This window comes from Trematomus bernacchii, unplaced genomic scaffold (assembly GCF_902827165.1).
Source record: "Trematomus bernacchii unplaced genomic scaffold, fTreBer1.1, whole genome shotgun sequence".
Taxonomy (NCBI): Eukaryota; Metazoa; Chordata; class Actinopteri; order Perciformes; family Nototheniidae; genus Trematomus; species Trematomus bernacchii.
Window position 1 is genome coordinate 7,532,117 of NW_022987616.1, and position 27,201 is coordinate 7,559,317.

General features: G+C 38.6%; 1 protein-coding gene across 6 annotated transcripts in view; it reads left to right on the top strand.

The window, feature by feature from the left end:
* The window catches only part of eya1 (EYA transcriptional coactivator and phosphatase 1), a 64,737-nt gene that overhangs the window by 6,328 nt on the left and 31,208 nt on the right, over nt 1–27,201 (top strand). For 3 of the 6 annotated variants that reach the window (XM_034132439.1, XM_034132440.1, XM_034132438.1), the window contains exons 2-11: nt 1,558–1,685; nt 2,339–2,404; nt 5,520–5,597; nt 8,175–8,241; nt 8,551–8,696; nt 12,195–12,317; nt 18,833–18,915; nt 21,383–21,566; nt 22,965–23,107; nt 24,510–24,593. In XM_034132439.1, the coding sequence (XP_033988330.1) occupies nt 1,562–1,685; nt 2,339–2,404; nt 5,520–5,597; nt 8,175–8,241; nt 8,551–8,696; nt 12,195–12,317; nt 18,833–18,915; nt 21,383–21,566; nt 22,965–23,107; nt 24,510–24,593 (1,098 nt within the window). In that variant the 5' untranslated portion in view covers nt 1,558–1,561. The other 3 variants (XM_034132442.1, XM_034132444.1, XM_034132443.1) reach the window with 3 other exon arrangements.

Sequence of the window (27,201 nt, forward strand, 5' to 3'; positions counted from 1 at the left end):
AGAATTTACCAAGCTATACTGCCGAGTATCACAATATCACAACATAATCTTAAATAGACTAAATGCATATCATAATTTAATCTTTTTAGGGCATAATTCTGCTTTCTTGGTGCCATCTGATAGCACTCAGAGCTCCTTCAGCTCTGTGCAGAAGGCCGATGTTTGTCGATAGCAGAGATACCCGGAGCCAGGGAATATAATTGTAAATGGCAGCGTAATGTACCAAACATCTCGTCCTAATTTCATTAAGGCACAATGGGAGCGGTGGCCGTACTTTCCCAATCACTCGGGCCTCCTCCTTTTGTCTACACTGGATGAAATCCTCCGCACGGGGAGATAGAATAATGTTTTCAGTGGCGTGGTCGTTCTGTATAAACACAGAAACAATTAAGGAGCGTGCCAGAGCAAACACATGCCTCATTTTGCCTCATGAGCTCCGCATCTGCCCATCACTGAGGCATGGGCTCTGACAATCAGCAGCACTTTCACATCGCCTGAAACCAGCAGACATCTGTTAGCAGTCTGCTGCCACACACAGCGAAAACACACCGTCTGTGCTCGGAGATACACGCAAGAAATCCACAGTAAACACTCGCAGTGAGATGCTGTAACGAGAGAAATGTGTCTCTGCCGTGTCAAAATGTTTACTGTTGGTTTCTGAGCTTCCTTTGGTTTCTCTGTGTGCATGAAAGTGTGTGAATTTTTTTCATATACGTATGTAGCATTTGCATCACATCAAATAGTCGTTATTTAAAAACACAAAATGCAGGGATTCTATTTTCTTGTTAGTGAAATTGTAATTGATTTTAAATGTTTCTTATGTTAGATATATCTTTTTTTAATTGCAATATCTGGCCTTGGCATCACATATAGGAAGTCCTTACTTAAAAATGAAACCTGTGCAAGGTCTTTATTTAATCTTTAGTCAATTGATTTTAAATGTTTCTTATGTTAGATATATCTTTTTTAAATGGCAATATCTGGCCTTGTAATCCCATAAAAAAAGTCCTTGTTTAAAAATTCCTCATTAGTCAAATTGGGGTGAATGTGGATTTTAAATGCACTTTAAATGGAATATATTTACATTTTCTTCCATTAGTTTTGTTGTTTTTATAATTTTTCTGTAGTTGTTTTAGTCGTGGTTATTATCACGACATAAACAAATCATTAGTTGACATTAAGGTAATAATATAAAATGCAAGGTTATCTTATTATAGTATGTACTTTTAATAGAATGTTATTTAACAGATACATTCTTTATATATATAATATTATATATAATAATAGTCGTGCTATCTGTCTTTTCGTATTTTTCTTATACTTAGTTATCTAAATCCGTTCTACTGAATCCTGCACACACTGCGTCGTGCATCAGCGCTGCGTGTCTTCCCTGAAACCAGAGTGAAATGTGTAATTTGATTTGGTGTGTGTGTGTGTGTGTGTGTGTGTGTGTGTGTGTGTGTGTGTGTGTGTGTGTGTGTGTGTGTGTGTGTGTGTGTGTGTGTGTGTGTGTGTGTGTGTGTGTGTGTGTGTGTGTGCGTGTGCGTGTCTCGTCAGGTCTATGGAAATGCAGGATCTAGCCAGTCCTCACAGCAGAGTAAGTGGAAGCAGTGAATCTCCTAATGGTCCCAACCTCGACAACTCCCACATCAATAACAATTCCATGACACCCAATGGCACTGAAGGTATGTGAGCCGCCATTTATACTCACCTTCTTCATCATAGTCTTCTGTTGGAGTTAACATTTAAAAAGGCCTGAGAGTGAAACTGAGATTTTAAACTGAAAGTAACTCAGTGTAGTCTTCATGCATTTGAAGCAACACAGCCTTTGCAAGTTAATGGAAAAAGTGTCACCAAAACCGCATTTTAAGTATTTCTGGTGCAAAATTGTCTGTTTTTAGACTGAAATATGGATATTTTCTTACTTTCCTTTGTGTTATTTTCATGTTGAAGTGAATATCTGTAAACAACAATACATTTTCTCCGACTTTGAGAAACTTGAATGGATATTTCCTGTCATTTTATAGACTATACATCAAAAGTGAATCATATTGTTTGCAGTATTGTATTAAACAGCCAGTAAGTCAATGCACTTCATTTGTTTTGTTCAGCGACTATTAGCTGTTTATCTAAGCACCCATGTAATTATTCAAAGCCCTCGGCATGGAAATGAGTGAGTTTTGCATCAGCTCTCTACTGTACATAGTTATTTACTCAGGTGATTCACCTCCTGTGCACAAATGTGAGCCTTTGTTTAGTGAAGCAGTCACAAACAGGAAACACAGGCTTCCCTCTCTGCAGACTGTCATGTGTCCCTCTGTAATTCTGTCTTTCCCAGGTGATAACATCACAATGCTTACCACTGCAGACTGGTTGTTAGGGTCTAACTCACAGTCCGCTGCAGGTTGGTCTACTCCGGAGATGCTGAAAGCACAATACTGAGAGCAAAGACACACTTTGTACATCTGGAAATGTAATTTAAAGGTCACCTATTATACTGTTTTTCATTCATATATTACAGGTCTCAGATATATACAGAGCCTGTCTCTGATTGGCTGAAACACCAAACAGATCATTGCAGCATTACCCATAATCCCCTCTGTTTCAGCCCTGTTTCCAAAGTGCTGATTCTCTGTCTGTTACTTTAGATGAAAATAAGGAGCCCCTCCCCACGCCCCTCTGAGAGACATTTGGTTAAAAAGAAGTCAATGGTGCTCTAGGAGGAGATTCAGGTGATAAGGGGGGGGGGGGGGGGTTACCTTGGTTGCTGATTGGCTAATGGTTACACAAGCCAACACATCGTTATGACATCATAAAGTGGCCAAAATCTGATCAGCTCATTTTCAGACAGGTTTTTATAGAAATGGATCAAAAAGAGAGAGAATCTTTGTTCCTGAAACTTTCAGAGTCTCTTTCCACAGAGGGGACACATGTTGATGTAGAAGAGACATGAAGAAGAGGGGACACATGTTGATGTATAAGAGACATGAAGAAGAGGGGGCACATGTTGATGAAGAAGAGACATGAAGAAGAGGGGACACATGTTGATGTAGAAGAGACATGAAGAAGAGGGGACACATGTTGATGTAGAAGAGACATGAAGAAGAGGGGACACATGTTGATGAAGAAGAGACATGAAGAAGAGGGGACACATGTTGATGTAGAAGAGACATGAAGAAGAGGGGACACATGTTGATGTAGAAGAGACATGGAGAAGAGGGGACACATGTTGATGAAGAAGAGACATGAAGAAGAGGGGACACATGTTGATGAAGAAGAGACATGAAGAAGAGGGGACACATGTTGATGTAGAAGAGACATGAAGAAGAGGGGACACATGTTGATGTAGAAGACACATGAAGAAGAGGGGACACATGGTGATGTAGAAGAGACATGAAGAAGAGGGGACACATGTTGATGTAGAAGAGACATGAAGAAGAGGGGACACATGTTGATGTAGAAGAGACATGAAGAAGAGGGGACACATGTTGATGTAGAAGAGACATGAAGAAGAGGGGACACATGTTGATGAAGAAGAGACATGAAGAAGAGGGGACACATGTTGATGTAGAAGAGACATGAGGAAGAGGGGACACATGTTGATGTAGAAGAGACATGAAGAAGAGGGGACACATGCTGATGTAGAAGAGACACGAAGAAGAGGGGACACATGTTGATGTAGAAGAGACATGAAGAAGAGGGGACACATGTTGATGTAGAAGAGACACGAAGAAGAGGGGACACATGTTGATGTAGAAGAGACATGAAGAAGAGGGGGCACATGTTGATGTAGAAGAGACATGAAGAAGAGGGGACACATGTTGATGTAGAAGAGACATGAAGAAGAGGGGACACATGTTGATGTAGAAGAGACATGGAGAAGAGGGGACACATGTTGATGTAGAAGAGACATGAAGAAGAGGGGACACATGTTGATGAAGAGACATGAAGAAGAGGGGACACATGTTGATGTAGAAGAGACATGAAGAAGAGGGGACACATGTTGATGTAGAAGAGACATGAAGAAGAGGGGACACATGTTGATGTAGAAGAGACATGAGGAAGAGGGGACACATGTTGATGTAGAAGAGACGTGAAGAAGAGGGGACACATGTTGATGAAGAAGAGACATGAAGAAGAGGGGACACATGTTGATGTAGAAGAGACATGAAGAAGAGGGGACACATGTTGATGTAGAAGAGACATGAGGAAGAGGGGACACATGTTGATGTAGAAGAGACATGAAGAAGAGGGGACACATGTTGATGTAGAAGAGACATGAAGAAGAGGGGACACATGTTGATGAAGAAGAGACATGAAGAAGAGGGGACACATGTTGATGTAGAAGAGACATGAAGAAGAGGGGACACATGTTGATGTAGAAGAGACATGAGGAAGTGGATTTTGTATAATAGGTGACCTTTAAAACCTTAAAAAATACACTGCAAAATGATCAAATTGCCTCATTGATTGTGCCTTTCATTGGTTGTGGTCGTCTGTTCAAAGCATGATTTGACACAGACTGGATTTGAGTCCGTTGTTAGTGGATTTTGAAGTTTTCTTTCTCTGAGTGTGTGCTTCTTTATGCATGCACCTTGTTTAGTCCTGGGTGTGTTCCTGTATAACGGAAACGTGTAAAACGTGACAGAAACTGGCTGCTTCCTCCCAAAATGCCCACATTGTCAATTTGTTTTGCCGTTAAAAAAAAGGAGAGAGAAGAGAGAGAGTCCTCCTGCAGTGAAATGGATTGATTTCAGAGATTCCTGCGCTGTCAGAAAGCTGTGAAATCCTCTCTGCAGTTTCATCGCTGTGTGAAGGAGTCGAGGTCACACAGCGTTCGTTACACTCTTAAAACATTTTTATATACCGTACGACTCCCTGACATTTCATTTGTAGTCCTACGTCTCTGAGGAGCGCTTTTAAAAAGAATCAGTGCCTCTAGCACACTTCTTAAGAGCTGATAAGCCAGTAATTGATCATGAATTAATAATGTCATAATTACTTAATGCTCAGTACAAATTACCGTCTGATTTATGCACGTCAAGGCAAGTTTATTTAATGCTTAAGACGACAGAACAAGCTAACATGAATACAAAATTAATAAAATACAATAAGAATGTGAATGTTTTATTGATTTAATAGACAATAATACAAAAAAGAACAGGCGTTTATATTGTTTTTTGTGAAATAGTTCAAATTAAATTGTAAAAAACATGGATTTTTGTTCATTTTTAAATGTGAAATGCATTTGAGTAAATTGCACCATTAGATAAATCCTGTCAAAAATTATAGAAATAGAAAAATCAAACGAGACGGAACGTATTTCTAATTCCTGATTATTTTCAATCCTGAATGTTGTTTGAAGCCTTCCTCCTCATTGTGCATTTTTCTATTTGAATTTTTTTTTTTTTACAGCGATGTTTTTGTTGTGAATGTGAAAATCCAAATTGATTGATTTTATTTAAAAAAAATTATTTGATGCATTTTGATGACAGTTTGTCTTCTTCTTTTGTTTGCAGTTAAATCCGAGCCAATGAGCAGCAGCGAAATCGCCACTTCGGTAGCAGACACCTCTCTAGACAGCTTCTCAGGATCAGGTGAGACACACACACACACACACACACACACACACACACACACACACACACACACACACACACACACACACACACACACACACACACACACACACACACACTAACTAATTATTGGAGATGAACATAAAAATGGACAACCTATTAGTCTCTAAAACATAGTGTGTGTGAAGAAGAAGGGACGTCACTTGTGTTAGCACGTGTGTGTGTGTGTGTGTGTGTGTGTGTGTGTGTGTGTGTGTGTGTGTGTGTGTGTGTGTGTGTGTGTGTGTGTGTGTGTGTGTGTGTGTGTGTGTGTGTGTGTGTGTGTGTGTGTGTGTGTGTGTGTGTGTGTGTGAGAGAGCGTGTGCGTGTGTGTGTGTGTGTGTGAGAGCGTGTGTGTGTGTGTGTGTGTTACCGCTGCTGGTTCCCATGCCAGTGCAGACTGAGTTATGACCCTCAGTGCTCTGAACCTGTCTGTCTGCTGGAGTGACACGGCGTCTCACTCTCCACGGGCTGTTACCCTATCACCCTGACACACACACCCCCTCACACACACACACACACACACACACACACACACAGTCCTCTCACACACACACACACACGTCTAAATAAACCCCTCAGAGTATAATAAGCATTGTAGGAGTTGTAAGAGAAATATCCCTAATGTGATAATTTCTATTTTCTGGTCTCTCTCTTTTATTTTCTATGAACACACTCTGCTGCCAATCATTTTACAGTTTTTCCTAAAACTATTTAACTGAGTACCTGATACTTAACACTTAAAGCATAAATCACTTTCCTCTGTGACAATTTTAATGAAATGTATAGTAACGCTATCCTCAGAGGGGGAAACCCAGGTTGTGTCCGGTGCTGCTGAAAGGTGTTCAATACAAGTGTGTGTGTGTGTGTGTGTGTGTGTGTGTGTGTGTGTGTGTGTGTGTGTGTGTGTGTGTGTGTGTGTGTGTGTGTGTGTGTACAGTTAGCCCCCCCCCCTCCACCAGTGAAATCCCTTATTCTAAATGTCATGACCAATTAGACTCATGTTTTAATAATAAGGTTAAATGCAGCAGAACTGTGATAATTAATTTTAACACAAATTAAATGTATCTGTTGTGTTTTTATACCACATGTTGATATAAATGCATTAATAAGGCCTAATATTTAATACAATAAAGATACAATTTAAGTAATAATGCAGCGTGTCGAGTTTCAGGTTAGAGTTTTTAAAGAAAATGTAGTTTTTTATAATTTTTTCGCCAACGTTGCTTTTTGTGAATCTTGAAACTACATGTTTCTCTGAGGTTTCACTTTTACTCTCATTCTACCAGCATGTTTAATAAATAATGAATAACAACAAGAAACATCTATTATAGAACAATAAGCTAATTCTTCTTGAAACCATTTTAGTTTGGTAATTAAAGTAGTCTAAGAAATACAACTCAATATAAATATGTTTGTAAAGTAAGAACTAATTTGCATATTGTTAAAATTAAATTAAAAACATAGCACACACACACACACACACACACACACACACACACACACACACACACACACACACACACACACACACACACACACACACACACACACACACACACACACACACACACACACATTGATGTGGGAGATGTCGAGGTTGTGACCATTAGGAGATTCACTGCTTCCACTTACTCTGCTGTGAGGACTGGCTAGATCCTGCATTTCCATAGACCTGACGAGACACACACACACACACACATCTGCACACACACACACACACACACACACACACACACACACACACACACACACACACACACACATCTGCACACACACAGACATCTGCACACACACACACATCTGCAGAAACACACACACACGCATCTGCAGACACACCACACACACATCTGCAGACACACCACACACACATCTGCACACACACACACAGACACACACATCTGCACACACACATGAGGAAATGTGAGTGTGATAGTGTGTGTAACTTTAAATCACGACGCATGTAATCAATCTATTTTACTTATTTATTCAAACTGAATTTGCCAAATTGTGTTATTTTAACTGGGACATTAGTATTTTTCCAAATCTGTAATTTAGAACTAATTAATAATATTATAATAATATTAGTAATAATTCATTACAATGATATTTAGTCATTAGGAACTCATTTAATTGTTATAAGTCATGTATAATTGGAATAAAAGCAGCTGTAAGATATGAAAAAAACGACTTTATTGTATGAATAATGCTGCGGATCCAAAACAAATTCACCTCAGTGAGATGTTAGTGTCTGAACCTTAACGAGGGACAGATTACGCAGTAGCACTCGTTAATAACTCCAATCAGTGATGTCACTTCCTGTGGCTGGGACGTCCTGTTTGTGTTTACAGCAGCCGTCGTCATAGATACACAGAATCACAACGCTGACGTTTCTACCTGATTATTTTTACTTCATTATTGCTCCGACCTCAGGAAGGGTTAGCTCAATAAATAAAGCCAAGCGGCGTGATTACCTTCTGTTGGCGAGAGATAATATTTACCTCATTTCCTAACGTTTGAATACGTGCGTCTCTCTTTCCTCTCCTCTCTCCTCAGCCATTGGAACCAGTGGCTTCAGCCCAAGACAAACTCACCAGTTCTCTCCGCAGATTTACCCCTCCAAGTAAGGCTTCTTCGACTCTCTTTAAGAAAACAAGCAGCGTCCGACTTCATTTGGACCTTTAATTAGATCCTTCTGCTGATCTGTGGGTGGGGGGGTGGGTTTCTAACCGGCTTTGTTTGTCTGGATGTCTGCAGCTTCTCTCAAATCTGTTGTAATGAATATCTAGTGCCATTTATTGTTCTTTAAACGTGAGCTGAGCGATGCTATCTGTGCTGAAAATGAAGTAGCACAGTCAGGGGGGAATGTGTCAGCTCGCACAGTTTGGGGTTTCCAGAGTTTAACATGTTTGTGTTTCTTTTTCTCAAATAGCAGAACATATCCGCATATTCTTCCTACCCCTTCATCCCAAAATATGGCAGCGTACGGGCAGACGCAGTACACCACAGGAATGCAGCAGGCCGCGGCGTATGCTAGCTATCCTCAGCCTGGACAGCCTTATGGCATCCCTGCTTATGGTAAGAAACACACATCCTTTCCTCAAGTAGAAGTACACATACTCGTGTTTAAAAATACTCTGGTGAAAGAAGTAGAAGTGCTGACTGAAGTCCGTGTTTCGAAGTGTGAACACTGCCTTAAAGAGTGATGCACATGTTAAGATGTACAATAAGCAGGGTGTTAAAATACATATTATCTTTTCACAATACCGAAAGATTGTACTCTATAAAGTATTTGAGTAAATGCGTTGAGCAGAGATGGCAAAAGTACACACATCCTTTCCTCAAGTAGAAGTACAGATACTCGTGTTTAACAATACTCAAGAAGTATGGGCTTTGAAATGTACTTCAGTAGAAAGTACCCATAACTAGCAGCTGTTTTAAAGAGTACCTGACCTCCCTTTATATTAATAGAACAATAATGTTATTGTTAGCTAATGAATGTTTCCATGCTGAACAACGGCAACATGACAACGTTTTCATTGGTCCCTCTTCTTTAGAGAAGACCAGGAAATGATGGATACACGGATCGTGTTCAAATCAATAGGCACGCAATGACTCTAAATAATAATGATCACGCCACCAAACACACATTCAAACTAAAGGAACCAGCCTGTTTGGGAAATGTGAGAAGTAGAAAGTACAGGTATTTGAGTTCAACATGTGAGAAGTAGAAAGTACAGGTACTTGGGTTCAACATGTAAGAAGTAGAAAGTACAGGTATTTGGGTTCAACATGTAAGAAGTAGAAAGTACAGGTGTTTGGGTTCAACATGTAAGAAGTAGAAAGTACAGGTATTTGGGTTCAACATGTAAGAAGTAGAAAGTACAGGTATCTGTGTTCAACATGTAAGAAGTAGAAAGTACAGGTATTTGTGTTCAACATGTAAGAAGTAGAAAGTACAGGTATTTGTGTTCAACATGTAAGAAGTAGAAAGTACAGGTATCTGTGTTCAACATGTAAGAAGTAGAAAGTACAGGTATTTGTGTTCAACATGTAAGAAGTAGAAAGTACAGGTATTTGTGTTCAACATGTAAGAAGTAGAAAGTACAGGTATTTGTGTTCAACATGTAAGAAGTAGAAAGTACAGGTATTTGAGTTCAACATGTAAGAAGTAGAAAGTTCAGGTATTTGTGTTCAACATGTAAGAAGTAGAAAGTACAGGTATTTGTGTTCAACATGTAAGAAGTAGAAAGTACAGGTATTTGAGTTCAACATGTAAGAAGTAGAAAGTACAGGTATTTGTGTTCAACATGTAAGAAGTAGAAAGTACAGGTATTTGTGTTCAACATGTAAGAAGTAGAAAGTACAGGTATTTGAGTTCAACATGTAAGAAGTAGAAAGTACAGGTATTTGTGTTCAAAATGTAAGAAGTAGAAAGTACAGGTATTTGTGTTCAACATGTAAGAAGTAGAAAGTACAGGTATTTGGGTTCAACATGTAAGAAGTAGAAAGTACAGGTATTTGAGTTCAACATGTAAGAAGTAGAAAGTACAGGTATTTGTGTTCAACATATAAGAAGTAGAAAGTACAGGTATTTGGGTTCAACATGTAAGAAGTAGAAAGTACAGGTGTTTGGGTTCAACATGTAAGAAGTAGAAAGTACAGGTATTTGTGTTCAAAATGTAAGAAGTAGAAAGTACAGGTATTTGTGTTCAACATGTAAGAAGTAGAAAGTACAGGTATTTGGGTTCAACATGTAAGAAGTAGAAAGTACAGGTATTTGAGTTCAACATGTAAGAAGTAGAAAGTACAGGTATTTGGGTTCAAAATGTAAGAAGTAGAAAGTACAGGTATTTGGGTTCAAAATGTAAGAAGTCAAAGTAAAAAGTAGTCAGAAAAATAAGTAGTGGAGTAAAGTACTGATACCAGAAACATGTACTTAAGTACAGTAACAAAGTATTTGTACTCCACTATTAATTCCTCCCAAACCTCCTCTACATCTAGATATTTCTGAAGGTCAGGACTTCCCACATTTCCTTCAGAGCTGCTGACTTCTTGTTTAGTGCCTGCATGTTCTGGAATAAAACAGAATCAGCTTGTCAAGCTCTTCTTCTCGTAGATTAGCGATAGAAATCTGCAAACAAAACATCTTCCCCTGGCAGAGTGAACGCAGAGTACACGGCTCTCTGTGGGCTTTATTTGTCCAAAGTCTTTCCAGTGTTTCGACCCCGAAAGACTCTCCAATATGTGCAGGAATTCACGGTGTTTATTTGAGTGGAGTCCGAACTGCATCGTGACTGATTGAATGTAAGCAGAGGTTGGTTTCCCCCCTCAAACACACGCAGTATGTTTCATTACTGCTGCATCTTCTCACACATGACCTGCATTAGATGATTTAATACTAGATATATAATCTGGAACTAGAAAATCTGGCAACGCCCTCTTGGAAAATAGTGGGAGGGTTTAACATTCCCAGATACTGGTCTTTGGCAGGTCTTAGGCAGGTAACTGGCAGGTAGTAGGCAGTAAGCTGGAGTCTGAAATAAGATGCTCCATCTGTATCAAACAACCACAGTCCTGACACGCTGTTTGGTTTAGCAATGAGACAGAAAGACACTTCCAAACAAGCGGAGAAGTCTTGAATCAGATCATCTGTGAGATACAGATTCTATAAAGTCAGACTGAAGCATCCTTTGTGCAGTAAAGTTATTGCATAAATATAACTTCAAGTAGGAAAAGTACTTAATATGCATAATATCTCATCTGAGGTTTTAGGATCTCAAGTATTACACTTAAGTAAGATTTGCGTTACTTGTATTTTCTTTTTTACACTGTTACGTATCAGGTGAATTTGAACAAGACATCAATAAAGTTTCATCTTTTTATCCTATAACTATACACAATGATACATTTTGTACTCAGTCTACAATATGTGACTTTTAATGTAAGTGTAATAAATGTATAAAGTAGCATAAAAAGGAAATACAAGTACTTAAAATTGTGCTTAAGTTTAGTAACAGAGGTACAAATACAGAGGCTCTTTGAGCAGGTGTTCTCTCAGTGATTGTGCTGTTACAGTATGTTCAATGTTCGTTGTTTGTTTTCCATGTATTGTGTCTTGATATAGTGACTTTGTGTATTTTGGATGAAGTGTGCAACTCTTTAAGATAAGATAAGAACGGTCTGTTTATAATAATGTCTAATTCACTGGTTTTGGTGCAGAGAGTTTTGAGTATTTCAAGTTAAGTGTGCAACTCTTTGCGTTGAATGAGTGCTCTTATTCCTACAGCTAATTATAATAATATATATTTTGTATTGGACCGTTCAGTTCTCCTTTAGTGTACTCTACCCATAAGTTAAATAGGCACAATAATAACAGTTTTAACACCAGGCAGGGCCTTGCTTTTCCATGAGAGAAAATACGATTTTTGCGTTGAATGAAGTGACTGATCTGACCTTTAAAGTATTATCGTATCTTCTCGTATAAGCTAAGCTAACAGACCAGCTGTGTGTTGACTGTTGTTGTGCATGAAACCGATGAGGTGTCACTAACATGTTGAGGACCCTTGTTTGCAGGCATAAAGACAGAGGGGGGTCTGAGTCAGTCTCAGTCTCCAGGACAGACGGGGTTCCTGGGGTACAGCTCGGGGTTCACCACGCCGCAGACCGGACAGGCGCCGTACAGCTACCAGATGCAGGGTGAGGACGCGTTCTGCATTTCTCTACGTGCTTTTTCACTTTGGACGGATACCTGGTGTCAAAATGCAAGGCCTACAAATGTCAGAAAATGCTGTTTTCTTCTCTGAAACATGGGGATTTCCTGGTTTTCTCAGTTTTAAATCATATCAAGTCAATATCTTTAGACATTTAGAGACTTTAGCTTGGATTTTCTGACATTTTGAGATGTGTTTTTCTGTCTTTTAAAGCTGGCAGCATGTCCAATTGTACAGTTGTATCATGTTTACAGCAAACATTGGTGAAACGGCATCATGACAGGTTTTTGGACATTTATAGACATAACATAGGACCTTGACAATCTTGGATGGACATGTTGTCTCATTTCCATGTCCCTGCCATGTGTCTCCTCTGCTTAGCCCATTCAAATAAGGTTTATTGTTCTCTTTCTCCAAAACATGAGAGTATAACGTGCTCTGTCTCTGATTTAATAGACTCACTCCCTCTCACTCACCCCCCAAAACATGGCTTTGGTCGTTATGTCAGCCTCCCTCCTTTCTCCTCTTAAAAGAATCAACACAGAGAGAAAAATGTCCGGCACTCAGCAGCCATGTCCTCTTCTCCGTCTGTCTTTGTTTTCCTCTCCCTGTGATCATATTAGTATTTGTTTAAGAGCTGAGAGCGCTGTGATTTATGGCCTCGAGAGCGATTAAGATGAGTTTTACCTTCTCCTGAAATGCACTGCAGTCTTTCTCCCGTAGTAAAGTGTGATTTCTCCTAGGGCTGTGCGATTATGGCAAAAATCATAATCACGATTATTTTGGTCAATAATTGATATCACGATTATTAAAAACGATTATCCATTTACTTTGAAAACATCCATTTATTGAAAAATAAAATTGGAACAGTATGTTTTTAACAGTTGATTACCCTGAACTTAAAGTATAATTCAACTGAAAAACCAATAAAAAAAAATGTTAAAAAAAATAATAATTACATTTTTTTTTTTTTTTTTTATCAAAATAATAATCGTTTTATTTCGATTACGTTGTTTTCGTAATCGTTGCAAGCCAAAATCGTAATCGAGATTAAAATACGATTAATTGCACAGCCCTAATTTCTCCTCATGTTGTTGAGAGTGTCTCCCAGTAAACACCTGCAACTCAGCAGCAGATGTGTTGCACAGCGAAGCCTCTTTTCCACGCCTCTTGTCCAAATACAGTCTGAGTGTTGAGCATGCAGACGGAGACGAAGAGGAGAGGGAGAGGAAGAGCAGAGGGAGAACGTATGGCAGAGTGTTTAAACTGCAGTGGTTAAACTCACGATGACAGTATTATGTGCTCGTCTGTCTGTGGCTGCAATTAACACTTTAGATTAAGGTGCACATATTCACCATCAACTAGTTGTTCATTAACATGCATATTAGAGCCAAACTACCAGCTTATTAGTGAACATATTCTGAGTTAGAAATACCTGATTTTAAGTTATTTGGACACAGTTAACACTTTCATGTCTTGTTACAAAAGAGTAAACCACATTTGTGTTATTATGGGATAATTACTATTCTTGTGGTGCTGCTGCTGCATATTGAGCATATGAAGACCCTCTCATGTACACTATTTCCTTACGTACAATAAATAAGCACTCATTAGAGGGTTATGTAGGTACGTGTAGAATAAGGCATTCATAAGTGTTTTATAGGCGCTGAGAAGCCTCTTTTCCACGCCTCCAAATACAGTCTGAGTGTAGAGCATGCAGACGGAGACGAAGAGGAGAGGAAGAGGACGAGCAGAGGGAGAACGTATGGCAGAGTGTTTAAGCTGCAGTGGTTAAACTCACGATGACAGTATTATGTGCTCATTCATCTCCAACATTACGCTCCGTCTGTCTGGCTGTAACTGGCAGGCCTGTGAAATGACAGATTGAGCACTATGAGTCTCTAACTGAGCGTCAGCAGAACTATTGATCTCCTGTCTGTGATCCTGAGAGGCTTTCTGTGTCCAGCTGTCATTACATTCATGTGTTTTACTCCCAGCTTTCATGTTTCACCGGGACTTGGAGCGCTGTGGGGGGGCTGAGGTCGTGCCACCAAGTCGAAAAGCAGGGTGGCATTTTCATGCATATTAGGAAGGACGTTTTAAGGAAGTTATAACCTCACGTAGAAGTAGTATTAACATAGTTTACTCTGGTGCAAGCAGAAGTAATATATCACTTTTCCTAAGTCAAATAATATAGTTGTTGCATAAATATAACTTAAAAGTACTTAATATGCATCTGAGGCTTTAGGATCCTTCACTCAAGTACACTTAAGTATGATTTAAGGTTCTTGTATTTCCTTTTTCTGTTTCATTTTAATATACACAATGATCCTAACCTCACGTAGAAGTTCTAATAACACAGTTTACTCTGGTACAAGCAGAAGTCCTGCATGTAATATATCACTTTTCCTAAGTCAAATAAATAGAGTTTTTGCATGAATATAACTTACATAGTACCGTACTTCAGTAAAATTTGAGCTACTTGTATTTCCCTTTTCCTGTTACTTGAGTATTAGCATTAAAATATACCTAAAGTACAAAAGTAGAAGTACTCATTATGCAGATTGGCCCGTTTCAGAATAATATAAGCTATAATATGAGATGATAATTCATTGATGCATTCAAGTGTTCAAGAGCCTTTTTTATCTTTCTATCTGCTAAGTAACCGGGGAATTCGACCAAGACGTCAATAAAGTGTTATCTTTTTACCCTACAACAATACACAAAGATACATTTAGTCATATTTACCTCAATCTACACTATTTGCCTTTTAATTTAAGATGTATAAAGTAGCATACAAAGGAAATACAAGTACTTAAAATTGTGCTTAAGTGCAGTACTTGAGTAACGTACTAACGGATCCCAAAAACTCTAAATGAGACGAGTTGACTTGTACATGTCACCAAGAGATCAATAACACTAGTCGATATAAATAATAATGAAATGAAACAAGAGAATTATGATACTGCACAAACTCAAGCAGTATCAAATTGATAAACACAAATATTATTGACTTACAAATGATATATAAAGAAATGATGTTCCTAACTTCCATCTGAAGAGACTGGAAAGCAGAGCCCCATCTGGACCTGATAGCCTTTTCCCAAGTGGGGCATACAGACTTCTGCTACGAATATTGAGCTCTGATGATAGACATAGCCCATGGCGAGGGGAGGGGGGGGGAGCGGGGGGGGGGGGGGGGAGCAGAGCAAATGGACTTCCAATTGTGGAGCCAGAAGGCAAAGAGGAGGAGGGGAGGGTGTCTGAGGGAGGGGGAGGGAGAGAAAGCATGCAAACCCCCTTTTCTCTCTCCCCCTTTTCTCTCTCCCTCTTCTGCTATAATAAAAGTAATAATAATGCGTTTATGTAGTATAGCACAGGGGGGTCCCAACCTTTTTCCCTAGAGGTTTATTACCTTATCAGTTCAGTTATAAGTCAACAAAATCAATCAAATGTAGGTAAATTATTCTTGATACTTGAAAATGCTTTAAAGGTAGGGTAGGTCATGTTGGAGAAACCAGCTCGAGATCGCTAGAATTTGAAAATACACAACCGGAAAAAATCTGCCACTTCCTTACAGAGCCCCTCTTCCAAAACACACGAACGCGCACATGACCAATGAGGGCACGAGATAAGTTTGTGCACAGATGGAAGGCTGACAGGCAGGTAGGCCATCCAGTTATTTTAGCCGGGCCGGCTCAAATTATTGGTCGTGCTTTTTACAGTACTACAGCTTCCACAGATGAGATGTTTTTATGGATTTCTTGTCAAAGCACTTAAGATATTCATTGCTATCGGGATGTTAAGAGCATTCCATGGAATATAACAAAAAGTGCATCTCAAACTTACCTACCCTACCTTTAAGAAACAAACTCAACGCAAGAATCCTGCAGGAACATTTCCTATCTATAACCCCAACCTGATGAAGTGCTACTCCAATAGCTTCACTTAAATCTGCTCTCTGTGTAAAACTGCAGAAACACTGAGTGAAATGCTGAGGTTCCTCTAGTTTCTAGACGCCAGTGATATTGGGGACTTTGTTGGTGTTTGTTTCTCTCAAAGCAAGAATCCTGCTATAAGCCCTTTAAGTGCTACAGCAATAGCTTCACTTCAAACTGCAGAAACACTGAGTGGACTACGGAGGTTCCTCTAGTGTGTGCCTCTCTTCTGCCTCTGCACAAACACTGAGTGGACGTCGGTGATATCGGGGACTTTTTTGGCCGCTAAAAGTCTTCTGTTTTTCATGCTCTCCTCCACCCTTCATGCCCCCTCCGCTTCCCCCTGCGCTCTGAGAGCTGCTTCACGTTTGTCACGCTGTGGGAGGGCCCTCCTGATGACCGGAGGATGAAAGGAGCTCCCTCTGTTTCTCCCCGGGAACAAAGGTGTAATTACGCCTCCGTTTAGAAACACCACATTTATCTCCGGCTACGGGAGAGATCTGTCTCTGAGTGGACAGAAGGGAAGAGAGGAGGCCGAGTTGTTGACTTTTGGAAGAACGATTGTGACATTTTGATGCATGTTGGGACTCTTTAAAAACCTCTATTACAACCACAACATTTGCACAAAGCTGTTACTTGTTATAGTTTTATATATGTGGGTATTTATAATGTCCTCACAGAATGATGCACACAGCTGCAGAAATACTCCAGAGTGTTGGCCTTCACTTGAGTGGATGCATTATTTATACTTTGCATGTAGAGAGCTTAATCTAACGCATCGAATCAAGCGCTCCCTGCTGATCAATCTCTGAGCACTTTGTGATTAAACGCTTTTTATCAATGTATTAACGGCTGCAGAAAGGACAAGTTCAACTCAAAAAGAAACCTGCTTGCATTTTATTTTAAGGGATAATTAAGTTTTTATCATATAATGTTTGTCCAGTCCGAGATTTAATATTTAAAACGCTTTTTTTTACACATGTTAGGGCTTGTAAACAACATAAATACAAACAACCATGTAAGAAATATGCATTAAAATTGCATTAAAACCCCAAAATAGTAAAAAATAAATAAGAGTGGATATGCATATCTGCATTAAAAATGAATGACTTAAATAAATTGAAATAATTGTTACTATTTCTGACAATAAGATTTTTGAATGCAATTTTTTACGATAAGGTTTTATTTTGTAAAATTAAATGGTTTTAATGCAATATAAATACATCAGATATTTAAAATGATTTAAGCTAAATACATGTATTTCATTTAAATTCACCTTTAAACCCCCAACAGTCTCTTTAATAATAATAACATTACATTTAATTTTTATAGTGCTTTTCCTCGTGCTCAAAGACGCTTTACGTGACATCAGAAACAGAAACTGAAGTCCTATCATCTCCTTTAAGACGAGATAAACCTTTATGTATTCCTCCTTCCCCCCATTATAACTCATGTCATGTATATTATTAAGCCATTAGATGCTATCAGTCCCTTTTGAATGATTTCATTACCCAGAAGCACCTCGGGGAAGTGAAGAGAGGAGCATACATATGCATGGGGATCCGCTCAGTGACTGCGACCCTCCACACACACACACACACACACACACACACACACACACACACACACACACACACACACACACACACACGCACACACACACGCACAAAAGTCTCTTGTCTTCCTCCCATTGAGCTGTCAATCATCAGCTCTGATCCAATCAGTGATAAGCAGAAGAGATAAGGATCATCTCCCTCAGGCTGTTCATCACCTCTGAGAGAGAGAGACGATAACAATGCGCCATTTCAGTTTTGTTGGATAAAATACGGTCAATGCAAATTTAGGGATGCAAAAATGTAATATTTGCATTATCAGTTTATCTGCTTTGGTCTTTAAAATGTTAGAAAATAGTGAAAAAGTTACTTAAAATCCAAGGTTTGTCTGTGATGTTTGCTTTTTTGACCAAAACCAGAATATATGTGCCTTAAAATAATACATATTTGAGAGGCTTTTTGTGACATATTTGCATGAAAAATTGCTTTTATGATTATAAATCGATTGTCAAATTGATTATGTTCTTATCAATTTATGTTTTGTCTTTGAAAAACCCAAACATATTGATTACTATATGACTATTAAAGGATATCTTCTTATTTGAGAGGCTAAAAATGTCATTTAAACCCATTTCTTGCATGAAAAAAAATTATTTAAATAGTAACAAATATTAGGAGGTTATTTTTCTGTACATGCAATGTAATTGTTGGGTCTTTAATAACATCTGAAAATTGTGAAAAAAGGTCAATAACCACATTTTTCCAAACCTATTTCTTGTTCTGTTTGCCTAAAACTCACAAATATTCACTTTTATATGATTTAAAATAAAGAAAAGCAGGATATTTCAATATTTGTGAGGCAAAAAACTAAAATGTTCAGCTACTTTTTGCTTGAAAAATGTCTTTATCGAACTGTAAATTACCCCAAAAAGTGTCATAAAGTCTTCTGTTGATGCACTTATCTTTGCAGCTGCACATAAATAACTCAAAGGTGTTATTCTTCTCTTAAGGTGGGACCTTCACAACTACGCCCGGCTTGTACCCCGGAAACAACTCTCTGACGAACTCGAGCGGCTTCAACAGCACACAACAGGTAGCTATCCTCTGTCCTCTGATCTGGAATCAGTTTATCCTTGCAGAGCTGGAAGCCTTTCATGAAACATGCATACTCAATATGTTACATTTCATCCATGACACATTCAAACATAAATCAGTGGGGATGTCAGGATTATCCTCGCGATGCCACGGAGGAACAGATGGACGGCATGTGTTAGCGGTTATGTTTTGGAAGCTGTTCTGTAAAGTAGCAGCTCTGTTTGAGGGCAAATCTCACGTTACTCTGCACAAAAGAAACCTCAAACCCGTTTCTATCTGAGTCTCTCACCATGCTTTCCTTGATCATATTCTTTATTATTCTTTATTAGGATCCCGATTAGCACTAGCATGAGCATTGGCTATTCTTCCTGGGGTCCTCACACACACAAAACAGCTCATAATTTCATTCAAGTGAAAACTCAAATGGTCATCGAATTGTATGCTATACTTTATAATACTGAGATAATTTCTTAGCAACTTTTTGGACTGTACTTGAGATTTTTCAGTCTTGCACTAATGTACATTTTCAAAGATATTGAAGTGACTGTCATTTTGTATATCTTGATTCATGTCTGAATGTGTGCATATGTTCAAATGATCAAAGACTCAAAGGTTTTATTGTCATATGCTCAGCAGCTACAGAGTAGAAATGGCAATGAGATTCTTCTGACCTGAGCTGCTCCAACAATGCAACATATATCATAAAATACAAAATAAGAAGTCTATATACATGTCAGTAGAATATGGGATATGTACAAGAACAGAATAGGAAATTAAATAATGCACATTAAGACAAAATTAAATACGGTTTATTGCGTTTTATTATTATATATTTGTTGCAAGATGACAACAGGAATGTTTATCGGGGCACTTTACAGAGCCTGTGTCTGTAGATTGTGTACATATATACATATATATATATATATATATATATATATATATACATATATATATATATATATATATGTATTTTGTACTCCTCGGGATTGTGGGAAACGGTATTTCGATCTCTCTGTCTGTTCACACTGGGTGTTTCTCAATGTCGAGTGCGCTTGCTTGGTAGCACATGTCTTCCGAGTCACTTGCTTCAGAAGCGAGTCAAGAATACTTCCTGGCATTCGGAAAACAAAGAGTGGAACAGGCGAGCAAGTGTGCAGGTGTGCGTCATATGAGAGGCCCCGCCTCTTACAACTTCCGCCACAGATTTGGGGAAATTGGTCCGTGCGCAAAGCATTGTGGGGATTTTAAGACCGCGGAGTCTACACATGTGCAGCCTAGACATTTCTCCAAACGAAGTACGCCGGGCTCGGTAGATTTCCAAGTATGCTGGACATTGGAACAGTACTTCGGCGGCACTCGATGACGTAGTATGCTTGAAATAGTGGCTCTGGAGCAGCTTTACTCGACATTGAGAAACACCCCCTGTGGAGGAAATTCTTATTAAGAGAAACTGATAAATAATTCATGGACAAAGTTTGTCTTTTGTTATATTTAATAAAGTAATAAAGAAAGTCAATATACAAGTGAAATGGATCTGAATGCAGGATCAGAGCAGCTTCATCCTCAGAGGATAATATGGCCTGAACACAGCTAACAGTCACACTATATAATAAAGAGAATATCCAACTGGTCCCACCCTTACATTCTCTCTCTATTATCTAAACACCCCCATCTTTAAACCATTAAACCCCCCAGTTCTTTAAGCATTTGCAAATCCACCTTTTACACTTCCTGAAATGTAAATCCTCAACATATGTCTCTGTTAAACACATATAGGATTAAAAATACTATTTAAAAGAGTAAAAGGCATTCAGAGTATAAGACATAATATATATGTGTTATTTAAATGATTATATGAACATTTGACACGACAATCAACATGCGTGCGGTTAAAGGATGATAATCATTTCTACTTACTTATTTATCTAAATAGCTATCACCAAGTTCTAAGACATGTTTTGCAAGAGGATGAAATACTTATTTCCCACAGTTAAATGCAAATCAATTTGTATCTTTTAAATAATGTTAATTTCTGGATTTTAAATAAGGTTGACTTTGACTTTGATCTCTCCTCAGGACTCAGAGTATAAGACATAATATATATGTATTATTTAAATGATTATATGAACATTTGACACGACAACACACAGACTAAGGGACAGCTTCATCCCATAGGCCATAAGACTGTTAAACACCTGCACTTTTGAAAGAACATCCGCAACTTAGATATATCAATATTCCAATTACTTGAAAATAGACTATTCTGCACTATATCTATTATATTCTATTTTATTTTATTTACTTGCACTATTATCTGTTTTATTGTGTTGCACTGTTGGAGGATCCTATGATTTTTCATTGTCATAACTACACTGTAGCTACGTACAAATGACAATAACAGCCTTGAATCTTCTGAAAAACAAACTGAAAGACGGACAATAATGTTGCCTCTGCTCTCTCCTCAGGACTACGCCAGTTACCCAGCCTTCGGTCAGGGTCAGTACGCTCAGTATTACAACAGTTCTCCGTACACTTCGCCCTATATGACGAGTAACAACACGAGCCCCACCACCCCCACCACCACCACCTACACCCTGCAGGAGCCCCCCAGCACCGTCTCCAGCCAGCCCATCCCAGAGAACCCTGCAGGTGAGGATATAACGCAGCATGTGGTTCTGGTGTCTATAATCATGCTGTGGAAATACTGAGGAACTTACCAAGAGTTCTGAGTAAGACAAACTGCGTGCCGAGAGCAAAAGGCCTCTCCTGTTCCTCCACAGACCTGAGAAGGAGACAGAGATATCACAAATGCATCAGAGTAAAAGCATGTAAGGGGAACTGTTAGAAAAATACCACTCGTCACCGGCTTGAGCTTCAATATCAGGATCCATGTAAGATGCAGGAATACCAGTTCTTCTAGGTAATCATACATCCTGTTATGTACAAAATACTGACTTTTTCTCAAAATCTAAAAAAAATCAGACTTTTTCTCAAAATTCAGACTTTTTCTCAAAATTCAGACTTTTTTCTCAAAATGTTGGCTTTTCAGAAAATCTCAACATTCTGACTGCTTCTCAAAATCTCACATTTCTGACGTTTCCTCAAAATATTGACTTTTTCTGAAATTCACCAAAATTCAGACTTTTTCTCAAAATCTAAAAAAAATCTGACTTTTTCTCAAAATTCAGACTTTTTCTCAAAATTCAGACTTTTTTCTCAAAATGTTGGCTTTTCAGAAAATCTCAACATTCTGACTGCTTCTCAAAATCTCACATTTCTGACGTTTCCTCAACATGTTGACTTTTTCTCAAATTCACCAAAATTCTGAATTTTTCTCAAAATCTCAAAAATTCGGGCTTTTTCTCAAATTCTCAAAATTCAGACAAAAACAAAATTGCACGATATATAAGTATGAAATGCTTTTAACCAGTGGTGTTAATTCACGGTAGGGCTGCACAATATGTATTTGTATTAATGTCATGATAAGGAGATTGGAAAGAACCATCATACAAGACAATAAAATGTGTACGTCCTTGAGTAAAAGCACATTTGCATGTATTCGTAAAATAAAGCAATAATGAAATGCTCAATTTAGCGAAAGTGACATCCAAGTTTCAGTGTGTGTACAGCAGCTTTGCAAACAAGGAAACACAACTATAGAAAACGATATCAGATGTGCAGTTTCCCATAATGCCATGTGACATAAATGCATCATCTGGTGATCGAGCAGCACTTATTATGTCTTTATAAGTCTGTCAAACTGTCATCAATCAACACCGAAGACATCCGGTTAATTTCCTTCGATTGACATGACTGACATCTTTCCTATTCCTACCTGACGTGCAGTCCATAACTTCCTGTTGATCAAATCATCGTGGAGCTTTTAGTATGTGATTAATGATACCTGGAGGCCTGCATAATGTCTACAAAATGTCCCAGGATGCCGTCTGTCTGTCCTGCATCAAGACAAATGGTCCCTCTTTCTGCACTTCTTGGCTAAAAGCAGAACAACATGTCATCTGTTCTTATTCCCTCTTCCTCCCTCAGTGGAGTACAGCACCATCCACAGTCCATCAACCCCCATTAAAGATTCAGATTCGGATCGATTGCGCCGGGCCTCGGATGGAAAGTCACGTGGTCGGGGGAGAAGGAACAACAACCCCTCCCCCCCGCCTGACTCCGACCTTGAGGTACACACACACACACACACACACACACACACACACACACACACACACACACACACACACACACCCACACCCACATTTCTCAATGTGGGAAAGTAAGAGAGATACTGGTAAAACAATTGGTCTTACAGCTTTATGGTGATTCACACACACACACACACACACACACACACACACACACACACACACACACACACACACACACACACACACACACACACACACACACACACACACACACACACACACACCCACACCCACATTTCTCAATGTGGGAAAGTAAGAGAGATACTGGTAAAAATTGGTCTTACAGCTTTATGGGGATACACACACACACATATACCCCCACACACATGCACACGCACACACACACGCACACATACACATACACACACACACACATACACATACACACACACACACACACACACACACACACACACACACACACACACACACACACACACACACACACTAATCCACTTACTGCACACCAGCATGGGCATTAATTCTTGGCAGTGACTGTATTATTGATGCACGGTGGAAGATACGACTTCCCCAAACACGTATATAGAGTTCCCGTGAATAAACAATAAGGGAGTCATAAAGAAGAAGTGAATTATGTATATTTTTCTTACAAATCAAATACAAAATTACAACGGCATTGAATGCATCGTGAAGAGCGGTGGAAAGTACTTTTAATGACTGTTTTTAAGTACAATTTTGAGGGATTTTTACTTCATTTTTTGCTCATGTAAACGTCAACTGGGCTTCATCCATAGGGAAATAATGTGCTTTTTTTCTACCCTACATTTATTAGCTAATTGTAGTTCCTGTAAACATTATAATAATAACAATAAGATATTTATGTCATGCATTATAGGTTAAGATCCTTCGGTGAAAGTCACATGCTACCCAACAGTATTTAAGGTTCAGCTGCAACATACAAGTGAAGAAAACATGAATGCATCAATACTTATAGTTTAATAATATGATATATATTATTCCTAAACAGACGTGTTTTACTCAGGATTTGAACTGTGATATTACTCCTTATAATTAAAATATTCAGAGTACTTTGCCTGCCCGATCAGAGCTGCATTGTGTGTCAGAATAATCTTCCGAGGGCTTTTCATTACCACGATATGAATGAAAACAGAGCGTGCATTACGGCTCTCACATCGTGGCGTGTTAACATATCTCGTTAATTAGTTTGTCACTATCGATCTCTCTAATGTAAAGGGCAGAGAGGAAGAAGAGGAGGAGGAGGAGGAGGGGGGGGGAATGTTGCGGTGACCAACCCGAGAAAATAGATCCGGGTCCCTGTGGCACAAACCCTCCTCCATATTGACCAGAGGATCACCTTTCAGAGTGCACCATTGATTCCATTTCTGTTCCTCTGCAGAGGGTTTTCATCTGGGACCTGGACGAAACCATCATCGTTTTCCATTCCTTGCTGACGGGGTCCTACGCCAACAGATATGGACGGGTGAGTGACGTCAGGATATCATAACAACACATGGATATTCAATAATAAATAAATGAGAAAGGTTTTATTTGTATAGCACTTTTCGTACAGACGTTAAAACCAGAGGTTCTATTTTGAATGCAGGACTTTTCTACACTCTGGTACTTCTACTTTTACTCAAGTGCAAGATCTGAGTACTTCTACTTTTACTACAAGATCTGAATACTTCTACTTTTACTACAAGATCTGAGTACTTCTACTTTTACTCAAGTACAAGACCTGAGTACTTCGACTTTTACTACAAGATCTGAGTACTTCTACTTTTACTCAAGTGCAAGATCTGAGTACTTCTACTTTTACTACAAGATCTGAGTACTTCTACTTTTACTACAAGATCTGAGTACTTCTACTTTTACTACAAGATCTGAGTACTTCTACTTTTACTCAAGTGCAAGATCTGAGTACTTCTACTTTTACTACAAGATCTGAATACTTCTACTTTTACTACAAGATCTGAGTACTTCTACTTTTACTCAAGTACAAGACCTGAGTACTTCGACTTTTACTACAAGATCTGAGTACTTCTACTTTTACTCAAGTGCAAGATCTGAGTACTTCTACTTTTACTACAAGATCTGAGTACTTCTACTTTTACTACAAGATCTGAGTACTTCTACTTTTACTACAAGATCTGAGTACTTCTACTTTTACTCAAGTACAAGACCTGAGTACTTCGACTTTTACTACAAGATCTGAGTACTTCTACTTTTACTCAAGTGCAAGATCTGAGTACTTCTACTTTTACTACAAGATCTGAGTACTTCTACTTTTACTACAAGATCTGAGTACTTCTACTTTTACTCAAGTACAAGATCTGAGTACTTCTACTTTTACTCAAGTGCAAGACCTGAGTACTTCGACTTTTACTACAAGATCTGAGTACTTCTACTTTTACTCAAGTACAAGATCTGAGTACTTCGACTTTTACTCAAGTGCAAGATCTGAGTATTTCTACTTTTACTACAAGATCTGAGTACTTCTACTTTTACTACAAGATCTGAGTACTTCTACTTTTACTCAAGTACAAGATCTGAGTACTTCTACTTTTACTCAAGTACAAGATCTGAGTACTTATTGGTGGCTATATACTCTTCTGAAGTAGCTTAAAGCAGACAGTACTGAGCTGTGATTTATGACACCATTAAACCCACTCTAAACAAAGCACCTCTCTGGTTATGGTACATGTTGTTTAGGCAATAGCAAAAGGTCAGTCATGCCCCAACAAACAGCATTTAATGGCAAAAAAAGCGTATTTTTATGTATTTTCTAACAATAAAAGCAGGAAAATATAATATTCTCAAGTAATAAAGCACTTTTATAAGAGCCGTACTTTTACTTTAGTATACTGTGGTGTTAGTTATTGTACTTATCCCTCTGTCTCAGATAGATTTCTCCGCCGTGAGCAAGACTCGATGTCCACATAATTGTTTCTTTTTTTTAATGGTGCAACGAGGCCCGAGGTATTCGCTCTCTCTCTCTCTCTCTCTCTCTCTCTCTCTCTCTCTCTCTCTCTCTCTCTCTCTCTCTCTGCAGCTGTTGCAGATATGCATGGCTGCTGGGGGGGGGGGGGGGTCAGCTCAGAACAGTTGCACTCTGGATGTCTATTGACACGTCTTAAGTGTTCCTTTCTCCTCCAGAAACGCCACATTGTTAGTTTAATTAAGTGCTTCTCAATCCGGCCTTTTTCAGGCGGACATCTCCCCGGAGACCGTCTGACTGGAGATCCCCTTTTTAAAAAACCTGCCCTTTAATTAGGATGCAAATACAAAGATATCATGTAAACACATCTTAGCAAACATATATTATTATACAGGGAGGATTGTTCTGTTTTAAGACGTTTGCTTTTCCAGGCTTGGATATTTGTTGTTTCTTGTGAATTGCTTTTTCTAAATTTAAACTTTGAAAACAAACAATTTGGGAAATAAAGCAGAATCTTATTCTCATGGTTTGCTGGAGGTCAAAGGTTATATATAGTCTCTTATCTTCCCATTCTGTTCCTGTTTCTACTTTACATTTTCAGGGCTGTACTTAAGTATAACTTCGGGGTACTTGTACTTTACTCAAGTATTTTGATTTACTTCTACTTTGCTTCATTTGATATATATTTGTACTACTAATGTACTCACTACTATCTTGTATTTGCTCCATATTGGTGGCTAGATACTCTTCTGAAGTAGCTTCCAGTACTGAGCTGTGATTTATGACACCATTAAAACCACTCACAAAGCACAACAAAAGCATCTCTGGTTATTTTACATGATGTTTAGGCAATAGCAAAAACTCACTCATGCCCAAAAAACAGACTTTAAAGCAAAGAATGAAAACATAAAAAGCGTATTTTATGTATTTTCTAATGATAAAAGCAGAATAATATAGTATCCTCAAGTATTAAAACACTTTCATAAGAGCCACAATGACTACTTTTAGCTCCAAATACTTCTGTACTTTTACCTTAGTAACCCTTTGACCTGACACTTTATACTATGGTATTAGTAATTATAAGTAGAGTCTCTGTCCTTTTGATAAAACACTTTCTTTCAGCCTGTTCTTCTGCAAAGCACTTTGGTCT